General features: G+C 36.4%; 1 protein-coding gene across 2 annotated transcripts; it reads left to right on the forward strand.

Moving 5' to 3' along the window:
* Nucleotides 1-240: 240 nt before the first annotated feature.
* Nucleotides 241-6,480, forward strand: LOC132608927 (F-box/kelch-repeat protein At3g23880-like). Of its 2 annotated transcripts, XM_060322727.1 has the most exons (3): nucleotides 241-757; nucleotides 809-1,747; nucleotides 6,114-6,480. In XM_060322727.1, exons 1-2 carry the CDS (start codon nucleotides 241-243, stop codon nucleotides 1,717-1,719), a joined length of 1,428 nt encoding a protein of 475 aa, XP_060178710.1. In that variant the 3' UTR covers nucleotides 1,720-1,747; nucleotides 6,114-6,480. The 2 variants fall into 2 exon arrangements, with proteins under 2 accessions (XP_060178710.1, XP_060178709.1); XM_060322726.1 differs by having other exon boundaries at nucleotides 241-1,747.
* Nucleotides 6,481-13,710: the final 7,230 nt, after the last annotated feature.

The following is a 13,710-nucleotide window of genomic DNA, read 5'->3' on the forward strand; positions in this document are numbered from 1 at the left end:
CAGTACAAGTGACAAAGCTGTAAGTACAGTAAATGTCATTTCCGAAAGTGCCCTCCGCAGCAAGCAGCTACGTCAACGAAGGCATGTCTGCTTCAGCTGTACCACCCTCAAGTCTCTCACTTTCTTATATAGGAAGAGAAGAAATCAGTATTTCCCCAAACTTGGAGCTTTCACCAAGAACAAAAAAGGGGGAAAAATATCATTGATCAAACCCAAAGAGTAGTAATTGCTACAACTCAAATGGAATTTGAAGAAGATGAAGCCGTCACTACACACCCAAAACTGAGCAAACCCAAAAATCCTCTTCATTTTGAGTCCATTTCAAGCCAAGATTCAATCTTGCCAATGCCTAACCTTCCTACTGAACTCATCAATAACATATCGACTAAAATCGCAAGTCTACCAAACACAAAACTACGTAGTCTCTTTTTTCCACAGCAAAATTCCCAACTCCAAAGAGTGCTAATTTCTGCAACCCAAATGGAACCCCAAGAAGATGAAGCCTTCACAAAGCCTGCTCATATTTCAAGCCAAGATTCAATCATGCCAATGCCTAACCTTCCTACTGAACTCATCACTGAAATCTTGTTAAAGCTTCCTGTGAAATCTCTCTTGAAATTCAGGTCTGTTTCTAAATCTTGGCTTTCCTTAATCTCTAGCCCTGATTTTGTGAAGACCCATCTCTTATTATCTGCTAGTAACAAGGACTACACTCACCATGGACTTATGTTTAAGTTTGCTAGTACATCTGACCGAGGTGTTAAGGACCGTTCTGTTAGCGCTTTATTTGCTAGTATATCTGACCGAGGTATTAAGGACTGTTCTCTTAGCGCTTTACTTTGCGATTCTGTAACTGAGGCATTTGACTTGGATTATCCTGGTAAATATTATCCCAATGATTATCCTAGATTTGTGGGTTCTGTCAATGGATTGATTTGTCTTGCCATCAATCGATTCATGGGATTGGATGACTTGTTTCTATGGAATCCATCAATTAGAAAGTATAAGAAATTGCCTAGTTGTAGACTTAATCAAAGCCGTTGTTACCATGAGCAAGCACTTGATGGATTCAATTTTGGTTTTGCATATGACGAGTTCCAAGATGATTACAAGGTAGTCGGTATTTTCCCTATTTCCGGAAAAATACGTCTGTGTCGTATTGAGGTCCAGATATATAGTCTAAAAAGTAATTCTTGGAGACGTATTGATGATTTTCAAGGTAGAGAGCTCTTGAATGCTCCTGCGAAGTGTGTGAATGGGAAACTTCATTGGCTTGACAAGCAGAGGAACATCATTTCTATTGATTTAGCTGATGAGAAATGGGCAGAGGTAGAGCGGCCCTACTCTGAAGGATGTGGATATGTGAAGCTGGGAGTGTTTGGAAGTGATCTTGCTGTGCTTTGTAATTATGGAAGGACTCACGTAGACGTCTGGGTTATGACAGAGTATGGGGTAAAAGAATCTTGGACAAAGATGTTTACGGTCAAGTTTCCTAATGATTCTATGGGTATATTTTATCCACCCATTTTAATGTCAAATGAAGGTGAAATTTTGCTCAAGTTTGGATCACGTTTCACAAAGTACAACCCAAAGGATGACTCGATCAGATATGTAGATGTTACTAACTTTGCTCCATGCATTGAGGCAGAAATCTATGTTAAGAGCCTAGTTTGTCCCTTTTACAGAGGAGACCATGAACGCACCAACAACGGAGGCTGAAATAACTCAGACGCGTAACTAATAGCCTGTAAGAGTTACACTCTATGCATTTTTCTTAAGTGTTGTTAAATTCTACTTCATATTGCTTGGGAATCTTGTTACTCAATTTCCTTTTTTAAACTATTTTCAAGAAACCATAATCTTTTGCAAGAGCTGTTATTTTGGTTGTATTACTTGTTGTGTTTTAAACTCAGTTGTACTGGATGTTGTTGCTCTTCTTGAGCAGTTTCTTAAGGGGATGTCATGCCTATAGATAGACTAAGAACAGAGACCACCAGAGACATGGAAATTGTGGTCGGTAGGTGAATGCACCAAAAACACCTTATTTTTTGCAGATCCAGGAGGTTTCTCTGGCTATTCTCCTTTAGGTGAAAGCTTAGCAGCGGAATAAGGAGGAAACCAAGGAATTGTTTAATGAAGTTTAAGCTCTGAGATAGTGTCTAGTTTTGGTGTTTTTTGTTGCTGCTAATAGTTGATGGTTTGTTTTCTTTTGGACGATTTGGTGTTTTCCTTGCTAATAGCTAATCTTTTTGTAATTGTTTTGCTTCGTAACTATCTTCTTATTCTTTTACTTATTGATCTAAGAAAGTCTGAATCTTCTTTCACATTAGCAGTAATATTTGATGGAAGCAAGTATGGATTGGAAGGTGAAAGCATTTTAGCAAGCTATTTTCTATGATCATGAGAGTTGGGTTAGGGTACCAAAGAACTATGGAGTATAGGAGAGCTTTGTTTAAAAGAGGGCCTTGTATGTGCTCTCAAAGTTGAAGTGTCTATTTGTGTTTTAGGGAGCAACTTTATCCAAGCTGAGGTGTCTATATGTGCACTCTCAAAGTTGGAGTGCTTACTTGCCAGCTGAGGCCAAGCTTGAGTGTCTGTTTATTTATTTATTTTTGAAATTGGTAATATTATGCCTAGCTTAAAAGTGCAGACCTTTTTCATTTGTTATTTTGAACGAGAATTGTTTCCATTACAGCTAAATCTTTTTTTTTTTTTTGGTTCTAAATAGACCCTTAAATTGTAGTATCTATCATTTGACCCTTTTCCTAAAAGTTATTATACTTTTCATTCTCTCTCTAAAAGTATTGATTCCTCAACAAGTGACAGTTCCTTGTTTAGTGCAACCCAAGTGAACAATAGCTAGCAGTACATATGAAAAAATAATTAGAGTTTGACACACATGCAAGGGAGATGAGGTGCAGGCCTTGTTTCTACGAAATCCATCAATTAGACAGTGTAAGAAATTGCCTTATTATAGACTTAATCTGAGCCGCCATGACAATGAGGAGGAAGTGGAACCTGGTGATTTCAAATTTGGTTTTGCATATGATGAGTTGCAAGATGATTAGAAGGTAGTGGCTGTCTTCCCTATTTACGGATGCATACGTCTTTGTCGTGTTGAGGTCAAAATATATAGTCTAAAGAGCAAGTCTTGGAGACGTATTGGTGATTTTCCAGGTAGAGATTTCTCGGATGATTCTGCTAAGTTTGTGAATGGGAAATTTCATTGGTTTGACACACAATGGAACATCATTTCTTTTGATTTGGCTGATGAGAAATGGGCTGAGTTAAAGCAGGCTTCCTGTTTTAGAGGATGTCGATTTTTGAAGGTAGCAGTGTTTGGGAGTAATCTTTCTGTGTTTTGTTACGTATGGACTCAGGCAGATGTCTGGGTTATGAAGGAGCATGTAGTAAATGAATTTTGGACAAAGATGTTTACCATCAAGTCTCCTGAAGGTTGTATGGGACATATATTTTGTCCACCCATTTTAACGTCAAATGAAGGTGAAATAGTGCTTCAGTTTGGATCACGTTTCACGAAATACAATCCAAAGGATGACTCGATCAGATATCTAGATGTTACTGACGTCGGTCCATGTATTGAGGCAGAAATCTATGTTAAGAGCCTTGTTTGTCCCGTTTTATAGAACAGACCATGAATGCAACAAAAATGGAGGCTGAAATAACTTAGATGAAGACAATCGCATGACTAATAACCTGTAAGAGTTACAGTCTATGCATTTTTCATAAGTGTTGTTAAATTCTGCTTCATATTGCTTAAATCTTGTTAGTTATTTTCCTTTTTTTGCACTATTTTGAAGAGACGATATCTTTTGCAAGAGCAGTTATTGTGGTCCTATTACTTGGTGCATTGAACTTTAAACTCGTTGGTATTGGATGTCGTTGCTCTTCTTGAGCAGTTGTTTAGGAGGGGATGTTGTGCCTATAGATAGAGTAGGGACATAGAGCACCAGAGACATGGAAATTGTGGTAGGTGAATGCACCAATAACATCTAAGTGTAGCCCTTATAGTTATTTTTTTGATCCAGGAGGTTTCTCTGACTATTCTTCTGTAGGTGAAAACTTAATAGCGGAAAAGAAATTATTTAACGACGTTTAAGCTCTGAGATAGCATCTAGTTACTTTTATTGTTGATTTTTTGGACCAGTGAATATTTGTAAAATTATGTGTATTTGAAAATTTGTAATAGAATGTATTGCAAACATTAATTGATAATTGAAACATGGAGATATGTGATTTATTAATGTTGCGCCTTAGGATATTCAGATACCTTATTTATGAACTATGGCTTGCTCATTTGCGGAGATTGTATAGGAGTTGGAATTTTTTTATTGTTTTCACAAATTGTGGGGTTTTCATGTTTATGAGAAAAGGTACAACTTTTGAGATCCAAATTGCATGTCAAACAAAATTTCAACTTCAAATCAACCTGAAATCATGGCCAAACGGGTCCTAGGAAAGTCTAAATCTTCTCTCACTTTAGTAGTAATATTTGATGATAGCAAGTACACATTGGAAGGTGAAAGCATTTTGGGAAGGTAAGTTTGCTGCTATGATCATGAGAGTTGGGCGTTGTTTAATAAGAGGGCCTTGTGATTGCTGAAGTACATTATTAGTGCAGACTATAACCATTTTTGTTATTAATTGTTTTCCATTATAGCTAAATCATTTTTTGTTCTAAATAGACCCTGAAACTGTATCATTTGACCTTTTTTTGATAATTCTTATACATTTTATTCTATCTAATTATATATCATCAAGTGAATTCAAAATCCCTGTTTAGTGCACCCAAGTGTAACTCTATTTGTTATGTTATCAACTATCAATAGTGATATTTCAAAAACATGACCCCTCACCGTATGTAGCCTAAGTGATACAATCAAACAAATGAAGAATATCTAGTCCTTGTGGAAAACTAATGTATAGAATTTGACACACATGCAAGAGAGATGAAGCGCAGACAACGATAACTTAAATGTATTTTGGTCTACCTATATGAAGAAAAGAAGAAGAAGCAAAAATGTGTGCATGTGGGAATGCTTGCAAGTTTAGAGGCATGGACAGAATACTTGAATTTGTTTTTGAGAAAGGATATCCACTCTTAGATCTCAGAGCTCTTGGGATTTCTCATCACTTTCATTTGATTTGCCACCTGCTATCATTCGGCAGATTAATACTGCTTTTTTTCCACAATACGCCCTTCAATTTGATAGACTAATTTGGGGGCTAAACCATAATGGTCTATTTTCAGTTCACTCTTGCTACAGTGCTCTTCAGGGTAACCATCCTTATGCCCATCAACCTTTCATCTGGATTTGACAGCTCCAAATCCCAGCAAAAATGAGGCACTTCTTATGGCTTCTTAGCCATGCCAGGTTACCTACTGCCAGCTATCTCACTACCTCAATATCGTCCCTGATAAGTTAGGCAAGCTCTTCTGAGGAGGAAACCTTAATTCATCTCTTCTTCAGTTGTCCTTGAGTTTTAGCTTTATGGGATTTTCTTAAACTTCGCTATAAAATAAGCTCAACCCTTCAGGCAGCTGCTTCTTCCACAGCTTGGCTGCTGCAAATCATCTCTCTTGAACCAACAGAATGTTATGACTGCATCCCTTCCAAAACTTTTATTCCATTCTGCCTGTGGTCTATCTGGATAGCTCATAATAGAACTGTTTTTGATGGTAAATGTACTCATCTGGACTACACCTTTATAATCAACCAAGCTACTGAGCTCTGGTACTTTACAGGTAAGAGAGCCCAAAGCCTCCAAAAATCCCCTTGTATGTCAAATGGAACCCACCTACAGCTTCCTCCTATATGCCCAACACTGATGGCATGGTTGATCCTTCCCGCCCTTTTAGTGACATTGGAGGAGTGTTTAGAAATCATGAGGGTAAATGGCTTCTGGGATTCTCAGGCTCTATAAATCCCACCAGTCTTCAATACGGAAATTCATGCTATCATCCATGGACTTCGATTAGCTCTTAGTCATAACCTTCAACCCCTTCACATCAATATCGATGCCAAGGAAGTTGTACAACTTCTAAGCAACTCCAACACACTGACTTGCTCTTCACTTGTTGATGACTGCAGGTACATGATCAAGATGCTGCATGGCCCTCTAGTGGGGCATGTTTACCGGGAGCAGAATGTAGTAGCAGATAGATTAGCTAATATGGCAAGCGATCGGACTGGAGTGCCTTCAATGGAGCTGTTTGGGATGCACCATCTGTTTGGCAAATATTTTGAATCAAGATCTCTATGGAGAATCATCTGTCTGCATGTTGCCTTCATCATCACTGCCGACTGCACAACTGTCTTCGAATATAGCTAGTACTAGTAGTTTAGTTCAAGACACTTTAGTTAATGAACTATGGCATAATATTGTGGATATACCACAACATGCTCCCGTGTAACTCTTTGGTTTTGTTATGATATATATCGTACTTACCAAAAGAAAGTTCTTGAGTGCTGAGACCTTAAATTGGGTCATGAGAGAGAAAATGCATATATGACGGACTAACGCCCATTTGCTGGTTGTCCAGTATCTCTTTTTTGGCTCAACTATCTGGTATGTGAAGTCTGGATCGACTAATCTAGATTCACACCGTCTAGGCCCTACTAAGAGGGGTAAGATGTCTCTAACCAAGTTCTCCATTTTTAGGGCTCTAAACCGAAAGTGTTTGGTTGAGCGCACTTCCAGTCATTATCTTCAACTCGGATGACACACACGTGCATACATATGCATATGACGTGCTCACTGACAAATTTTAAATCCCTTTTGTGATTTTAAGATTCCACCAGAATGTTGGACCACCTGCACCAGAAATAATACAATTAGGAAACCTGGCCCTGAAGTGCCTACAATCACAGAGGTTTCAGGTCATTTCAACAGAAAAGCAACAAACAACATATGTAGCTTATAAGTTTGGTCCCGGAGCAACAAGTTGCAACGATATTGCAAGCATGTTTTCCGAGATATTAGAGCTGCCAACCAGAAGATAGTGGTCTGAAAATCTTAGTAATCATCATCTATATCCATTAAACTACTTGCACGTCATAAACCAGAAAAAATTGCTTTTTTGTGCCTCGTTAGTAATATCCCTTTTGATACAAGCAAATCATGAGTACGATCTTTGAAACTCAATATTTGTGTCGCTAAATATGTTGATGTTGTTATCACATTGTTTTTCATTTGAATTTTCAAAATTAACATTTACGGGAAGTGACCTCACGATGTCTGGAAAAATATTTTGTTTTCATACGCTTTTCACCTATAATATGCCAGAAACCATGTGTTAGCTTTTCATTTTTAATGATTTTTGTTGAAGGGTTTTGAGTTTTTGTTAACTGACAATTGATAGCAAAAATGATCTCTATCCAGCCAAGCATCTTAATTTCACAGAATTATCTATGTTTTCTAAACTCAAAATTGAACCAATACTAGTTTTTCTTACTGCAAATTTCACTCAGAAGTGTCAATTGAAAATTTCTACCATAAAATTGTCAAAAGTTTAAACTCTCAGAACCTACCATAATTTTACCATAATTTTTTTTCTCAAAAGTCAATTATATCCTGGGGCAAACTGTACCGATTATTCCATTTGTCTTACAACAATAATATGAAAGAATAAGGCGAAAATTATAAATATTGCGGAATAATAGTAAGACAATTCTCTTAGAGTAACAAGATCAAATAAATCAGTACAATGACATACATAGGAAAAAGTGGAATAAGCCTCAATGCTGGTTTTCTTTTCCAGTTTTGTTTTTGACCTGAAAGGATGTTAGTATTATTGCCATGCAAAATTTACATCGTTCAGAAATAGTTCTGTTAGCATCTGTAAGCTCTATTAGTTTAAAGGACTACATTCAGAGTTTTGTCAAGGTTACTTATGTCTAATTTAATAATACTGGGGACTAAAACCACAATTGTTCAATAGCATATCTACTAAAACGGCAAGTCTCCCAAATTTGGGGGTTCCACAACAAGGAGGAAAAACATGAATGGGGTCACAATTAATTAAGGGTGACTAAAAAGTTTCAAACTTGAGTGTAGGTAACTTAAGTTTTTTTAATTGAGTGTAGGTGATAAATTTATGATTAAGGAGTTTTTGACTTGTCCTAAAATTTTATTTTTAACACTTTGACCCTGAATTTTATTTTTAACACTTTGTTCTCAAGTTTTATTTTTTGACACTTTGACCCAACCAATGTAAACTATAAAATACTCCCTGCCCACCACGCCCCCCTCCCCCACCCCCTCCGTGACCCCACCCCCCCACACTTCCCCCTGCCCTTTCCCCCACCCCCACCAAAAAAAATGTTTTTTTTTAAAAAAAAAAGATGTTGAAAAAAAAAAAAAAGTTTTGAAAAGTTTTTGTTTTTGATTTTTTGCACCACCCCCACCCCTATCCACCCCTCTCCCCGCTCTTGCCCCCACCCCTAAACCCCACCAAAAAAATAATTTTATTTTAAAAAAAAAGTTTTGAAATTTTTTTGCACCACCCCCACCCCATCCACCAACCTCCCCCCTCCCCCCCGGTAAAAAAAAATCTTGAAAAGAAATTTTTTTTTCTCTGGTTTCTTACTCCACCCACTCACCCCAAAAAAAAAATTGTTTTAAAAAAAAAAAAAGTTTTGAAAAGTTTTTGTTTTTTGCACCACCCACCCCTGCAAAAAAAAAAAAAATCTTGAAAAGAAGTTTTGAATTAGAGAGAGTCATACCTCCTGCATATGTTGATCTTAGCAAACTCGGAAGAAGGCGGACAAAGAGGAGGCGTGGAATCGGGGAATTATTGCGAATGAGGAAAAATAAATGCCCCTTATGCAAAACAGCTGGCCCAAAAAACATGTCCAAGCTGAAATGCTCCATAGTTATTAATTGCAATGTGTTGTAATAATAGTTATTTTTTGAAACTTTATGACATTTTAATGTTGTTCTTTTTTAGAATGATAATTTATGTTCTTGTTGTTTGTGAACTTGGTTTATATGATATGTTGATCGTGTTCAAATCACAAATGTGTGTATTCTTGTTAATAAATTGCTCAACAGTTTCCAACAAGTAATGAATTTGTAACAACAGCTCTATAACTAGTTGAGTTTTATCCAACAAATAACAAGACTTGTTGCAGCAACTAGTATCTTGTTGGGTTTTATCCAACTGCTAAAAGATTTCCAACAAGTAAGCAATATGTTGCAGCAACTAAGTTACATGTTGGGGTTTTTCCAACAAGTGGAGTGACTTGTTGCAGAAACTGGGTAACTTGTTGTGTTTATCCAACAATAGTAAGGACCTGTTCAACAACTATCTCACTTGTTGCAACAGATACTACAATTGTTTCAATAGATGCTACACTTACTGCAACAGATATTATAGTTGTTACAACAGATACTACTTGATTCACCCATATTTAGTGATAAACAAAGAGAATCAATGATAATTAGTGATAAACAAAGGAAATCAACGATATGTAGTGATCAATATATAATACTTAATCAATTTGATGGTATTTTGAGTCAGGAAAGATGATCTACCAAGTCAATATGCACTAAATCCAATGATCATTAGAGTGAATTCATGTGGACTACTTGATTCTCTTATATTTAGTGATAAATAAAGGAAATCAACGATATTTAGTGATTAATGTATAATACTTAATCAATTTGATGTACTATGAGTCAGGAAAGATGATCTACTAAGTTAGGATGACTAAATTGAGTGATGGTTTACTAAGTCAGTATGCACTAAATCGAGTGATCATTAGAGTGAATTGATGTGAACTACTTGATTCACCCATATTTAGTGATAAACAAAGGAAATCAATGATATTTAGTGATCAACATATAATACTTAATTAATTTGATGTATTTTGAGTCAAGAGAGATGATCTACTAAGTCAGTATGCACTAAATCGAGTGGTCATTAGAGTGATTTGATGCGAACTACTTGATTCACCCATATTTAGTGTTAAATAAAGGAAATAAATGGTATTCAGTGATATATATATATATATATATATATATCTACTAACATCCTTAATGGATTAGATAGTAATTTCATGGATTAGATGGGCAATTGTAAGTGTATTCTTCCTAAATCGGATGATCATTAGAGTGATTTGATGTGAAGTACTTGATTCAATCATATTTAGTGATAAAAAAAATGAATTCAATGTTATTCAGTATAAACAAAATAGTTTAATGTGATCAATATCGTGAATATGTTGCAACAATAGAGGAGTTGTTGCAACATGTGAGATATCTGTTGCAACATATCAGTAAGTTGTTGCAACATATGAGATACCTACTGCAACAAATGAGTAAGTTGTTGCAACATATGAGATACCTACTGCAACAAATGAGTAAGTTGTTGCAACATATGAGATACCTGCTGCAACATATGAGTAAGTTGTTGCGATAATTCAAACAAGGTGATTAATCTATTGCAACAACTACACAACTTGCTTAAACATCTGATCTATCAGTTGAAATAGATTAGTAACTTGTTGTAACTTCTTCAACAAGTGTATGATCTGTTGCAACAATTAGCTCATATATTGCGACATATTTTTTAGTTTTTGCAAAAATTTAAGCAATTGTTTGATTTTTCCAACAAGGTGAGTAATTTGTTGCAACAACTAAGCAACTTGTTTAAAAAGATTAGCAACTTGTTGAAACAGATTAGTAACTTGTTGAAACAAATTAGTAACTTGTTGCAACTTCTTCAACAATTGTATGCATCTGTTGCAACAGTTAGTAAGCAAAATAAATAAGTTCATAAACAGAAATTGTTCAACAGCCACCTTGGCTCCAAATACCACAACTAATCAAAATAAATAAGTTCATAAACGTCATTCACAAATAGCATAAAGGACAAAAAAAAAAATGTTAAACAGCCACTTTGGCTCCAAATACCACAACTTAAGTAATAATTTTTTCAGCAACTGCCTTCAGGGGTGTAGCAGATTTCCTTGATCTACTCCATCTCCTTCATTTCCATTATTAGTTTCTTCATCTCCTAGTTCTTCTTCACTTTCTTCATTTGTTTATACTGCTTCTTGGCTCTGTTCTTCATTTCTTTCTGAGGATTGATTGTCAGTTTGGCTGTCAATTTGACTATATCTTTCCTCAACATTTGTTGATTCATAAATATATTGTCTACTTGTTGCAACAAGTGTAGAACTTGTTACAGTACACTTGTTGCAACAACTATAAATCTGTTGGATATATTCTCCAAATAGAACCAAATAACTGAAGCTATGTCCAACAGATTTGTAGTTGTTACAACATATTGTCTACTTGTTACGACAAGTGTAGAGCTTGTTGCAACAACTACTAATCTGTTGGATATCTTCTACAAACAGAAGCAAATAACTGAAGTTATGTCCAACAGATTAGTGAGTCGTTGCAACAGATTGTCTACTTATTGCAAAAAGTGTAGAACTTGTTGTAACAAGTACAAATCTGTCGGTTATCTTCTACAAACAGAACCAGATAAATTGTCACGACCCGACTAGGGGCCGTGATGAGTACCCGATACTTGTACCGAGCACCCCTTATCTATCGTTTTACCTTTACTTCTCAGCGGGCCGTAGGAACTGTGCCATATATTTTTTTTTTCGTTACTGAACATTAACATTAGTAGCATCATCGTAAACATAGACTAGTAAACTTTGCTATCACGTTATACAGCGACGTGAACATTCCAAAATACAACACATCTAACTGTACATATCTGTCTACGAGCCTCTAGACATAGTACACATATACACAGAAAGGGGCCGAGTACTGTCGTGCCCGAGTATATACACAAAATAGTACCAACGAACTGGGGCTCCGGAACAACTGGAGCGCTGTCAAATGCCGCTGGTAGAACTCCTAAGAATCAAACCCGCCTGTCTGCTGACCTGCGCGGCATGAAACGCAGCGTCCACAAGAAGGGACATCAGTACGAATAGTGTACCGAGTATGTAAGGCATAAAAGATAATACAAGCAGGAACATAGAGTACGATTAACAATATCATGAGGTCGTAGGACATATAATGAGGCTAGAAAGTGACCTGTACGTAGGAACGCCCCTTTCAGGCCGGATACCGTGCATGCTTGTCCTTCCTTTTTTAAAACGTTCCTTTTTCATAGGCATAGAAAATAGGGTTTATATCGTGTCGTGTTTTATCATATTATATCCTATCATCTCATAGCGTGTCGTATCATATCATGTCGTAGCATATCATATGATAGTATATTATGCCATAGCGTATCATGTCATAGCATAGCGTGTCATAGCGTATCATGTCATAGCATAGCGTGTCATAGCGTATCATGTCATAGCATAGCATGTCATAGCGTATCATATCATAGCATAGCATGTCATGTCATAGCATAGCACCGAACAATGTCGGCTCGCCCACATAGCGCCGAAATACCGGCTCGCCCATATATCCCACGTCCGGGCATCCCGCGTCCAGGATGATAAGCCAGCTGACCAGGTGGCAATGAAACATGTTTCCCTTCCCATTCCCCCATGTATCCCTTCCCCCCATCCCATGTTCATATACATATCTTATATACATATACATATTTTATATACATTTACATATCTTATATACATATACATATTTTTTTATACATATACATATTTCCATTAGAATGGTACAGTACTTATCGTTTGATAATCGGAACGAAGATCAAAAGTTTCCTTTGGATTCTACTCCAAAATAAGTCAAACGGAGCAATAGGGAAAATCCGGGAACAATGGGCCCACCTCGGGTCAAATGAGGCGGCGTACCAAATTTACGTACATTATATTTCATGACGTCACTTGTGAGGGTTTTAAGGTAGTCGGGTCATATTTATGCCAGTTCCAGATGTTTAGGAAGTTTTTCTAATATTTTACACAATTTCTAATTCAATTCTACTGAATGAAAAAGGGGAAACTTTAGGTGCGGATTCCGGAGAATGGAGTTGTCCCCGAGGCTCGTATCCAACTTATTACGTCTAAGACATGCCATACAAGGAAGGGTGAAGCCTTACATACCTTTTCCGCTTCATACACGTCTCCAAAATCAAGTTTCAAGTTCGCCAAAATCTACAATTTGGTCACAATTACCAAATGTTAATTGTAAGGCTTTAAGATTTCAATCTTAACCAATACTTGTCTACAAAAATTTGGGCAGCATCTCCCCTATACGTACAACATCCCCAAAATTCAACTTAGCCAATTTTTAATCAACAACAGTCCGGGAATTCAACCCGGCCAAACTATCAACACAATGACAACAACCATGACTACAAAACACAATATAACACAACTAGTCTTCTTTCCAACATAATGCAATAGCTTTCATTCCAACTTCACATTTCCAAACCAATCTCAATGTTTTTACATTCATTACTAATCAAGATCATTACAATATAATTCGGAAGCATTTCATATCATTTCTACCAAATATTCACAAGATATACAAAATATACAAACTTTCCACCAAAACCATAATCCATCCAAAACTTCAAATCTTCAATCTACATATTCATAACATATTTCCATCTTCCAATTTCGTCAACCATAATCATAATTCACATCTTAACAACTTCATTTCCATTATATCACAAAATCATTCCAAAGTGACATAATCTTCTACATTCCATATTTCCAACTTCCACCAAATTTATTCAACTTTCATTTC

The sequence above is a fragment of the Lycium barbarum genome, chromosome 9 (assembly GCF_019175385.1).
Source record: "Lycium barbarum isolate Lr01 chromosome 9, ASM1917538v2, whole genome shotgun sequence".
In the NCBI taxonomy this organism is placed as follows: Eukaryota; Viridiplantae; Streptophyta; class Magnoliopsida; order Solanales; family Solanaceae; genus Lycium; species Lycium barbarum.

What these genes read in the sequence shown, in the direction of transcription:
- LOC132608927 (XM_060322726.1), top strand. Translation starts at nt 241, where the DNA reads ATGGAATTTGAAGAAGATGAAGCCGTCACTACACACCCAAAACTGAGC.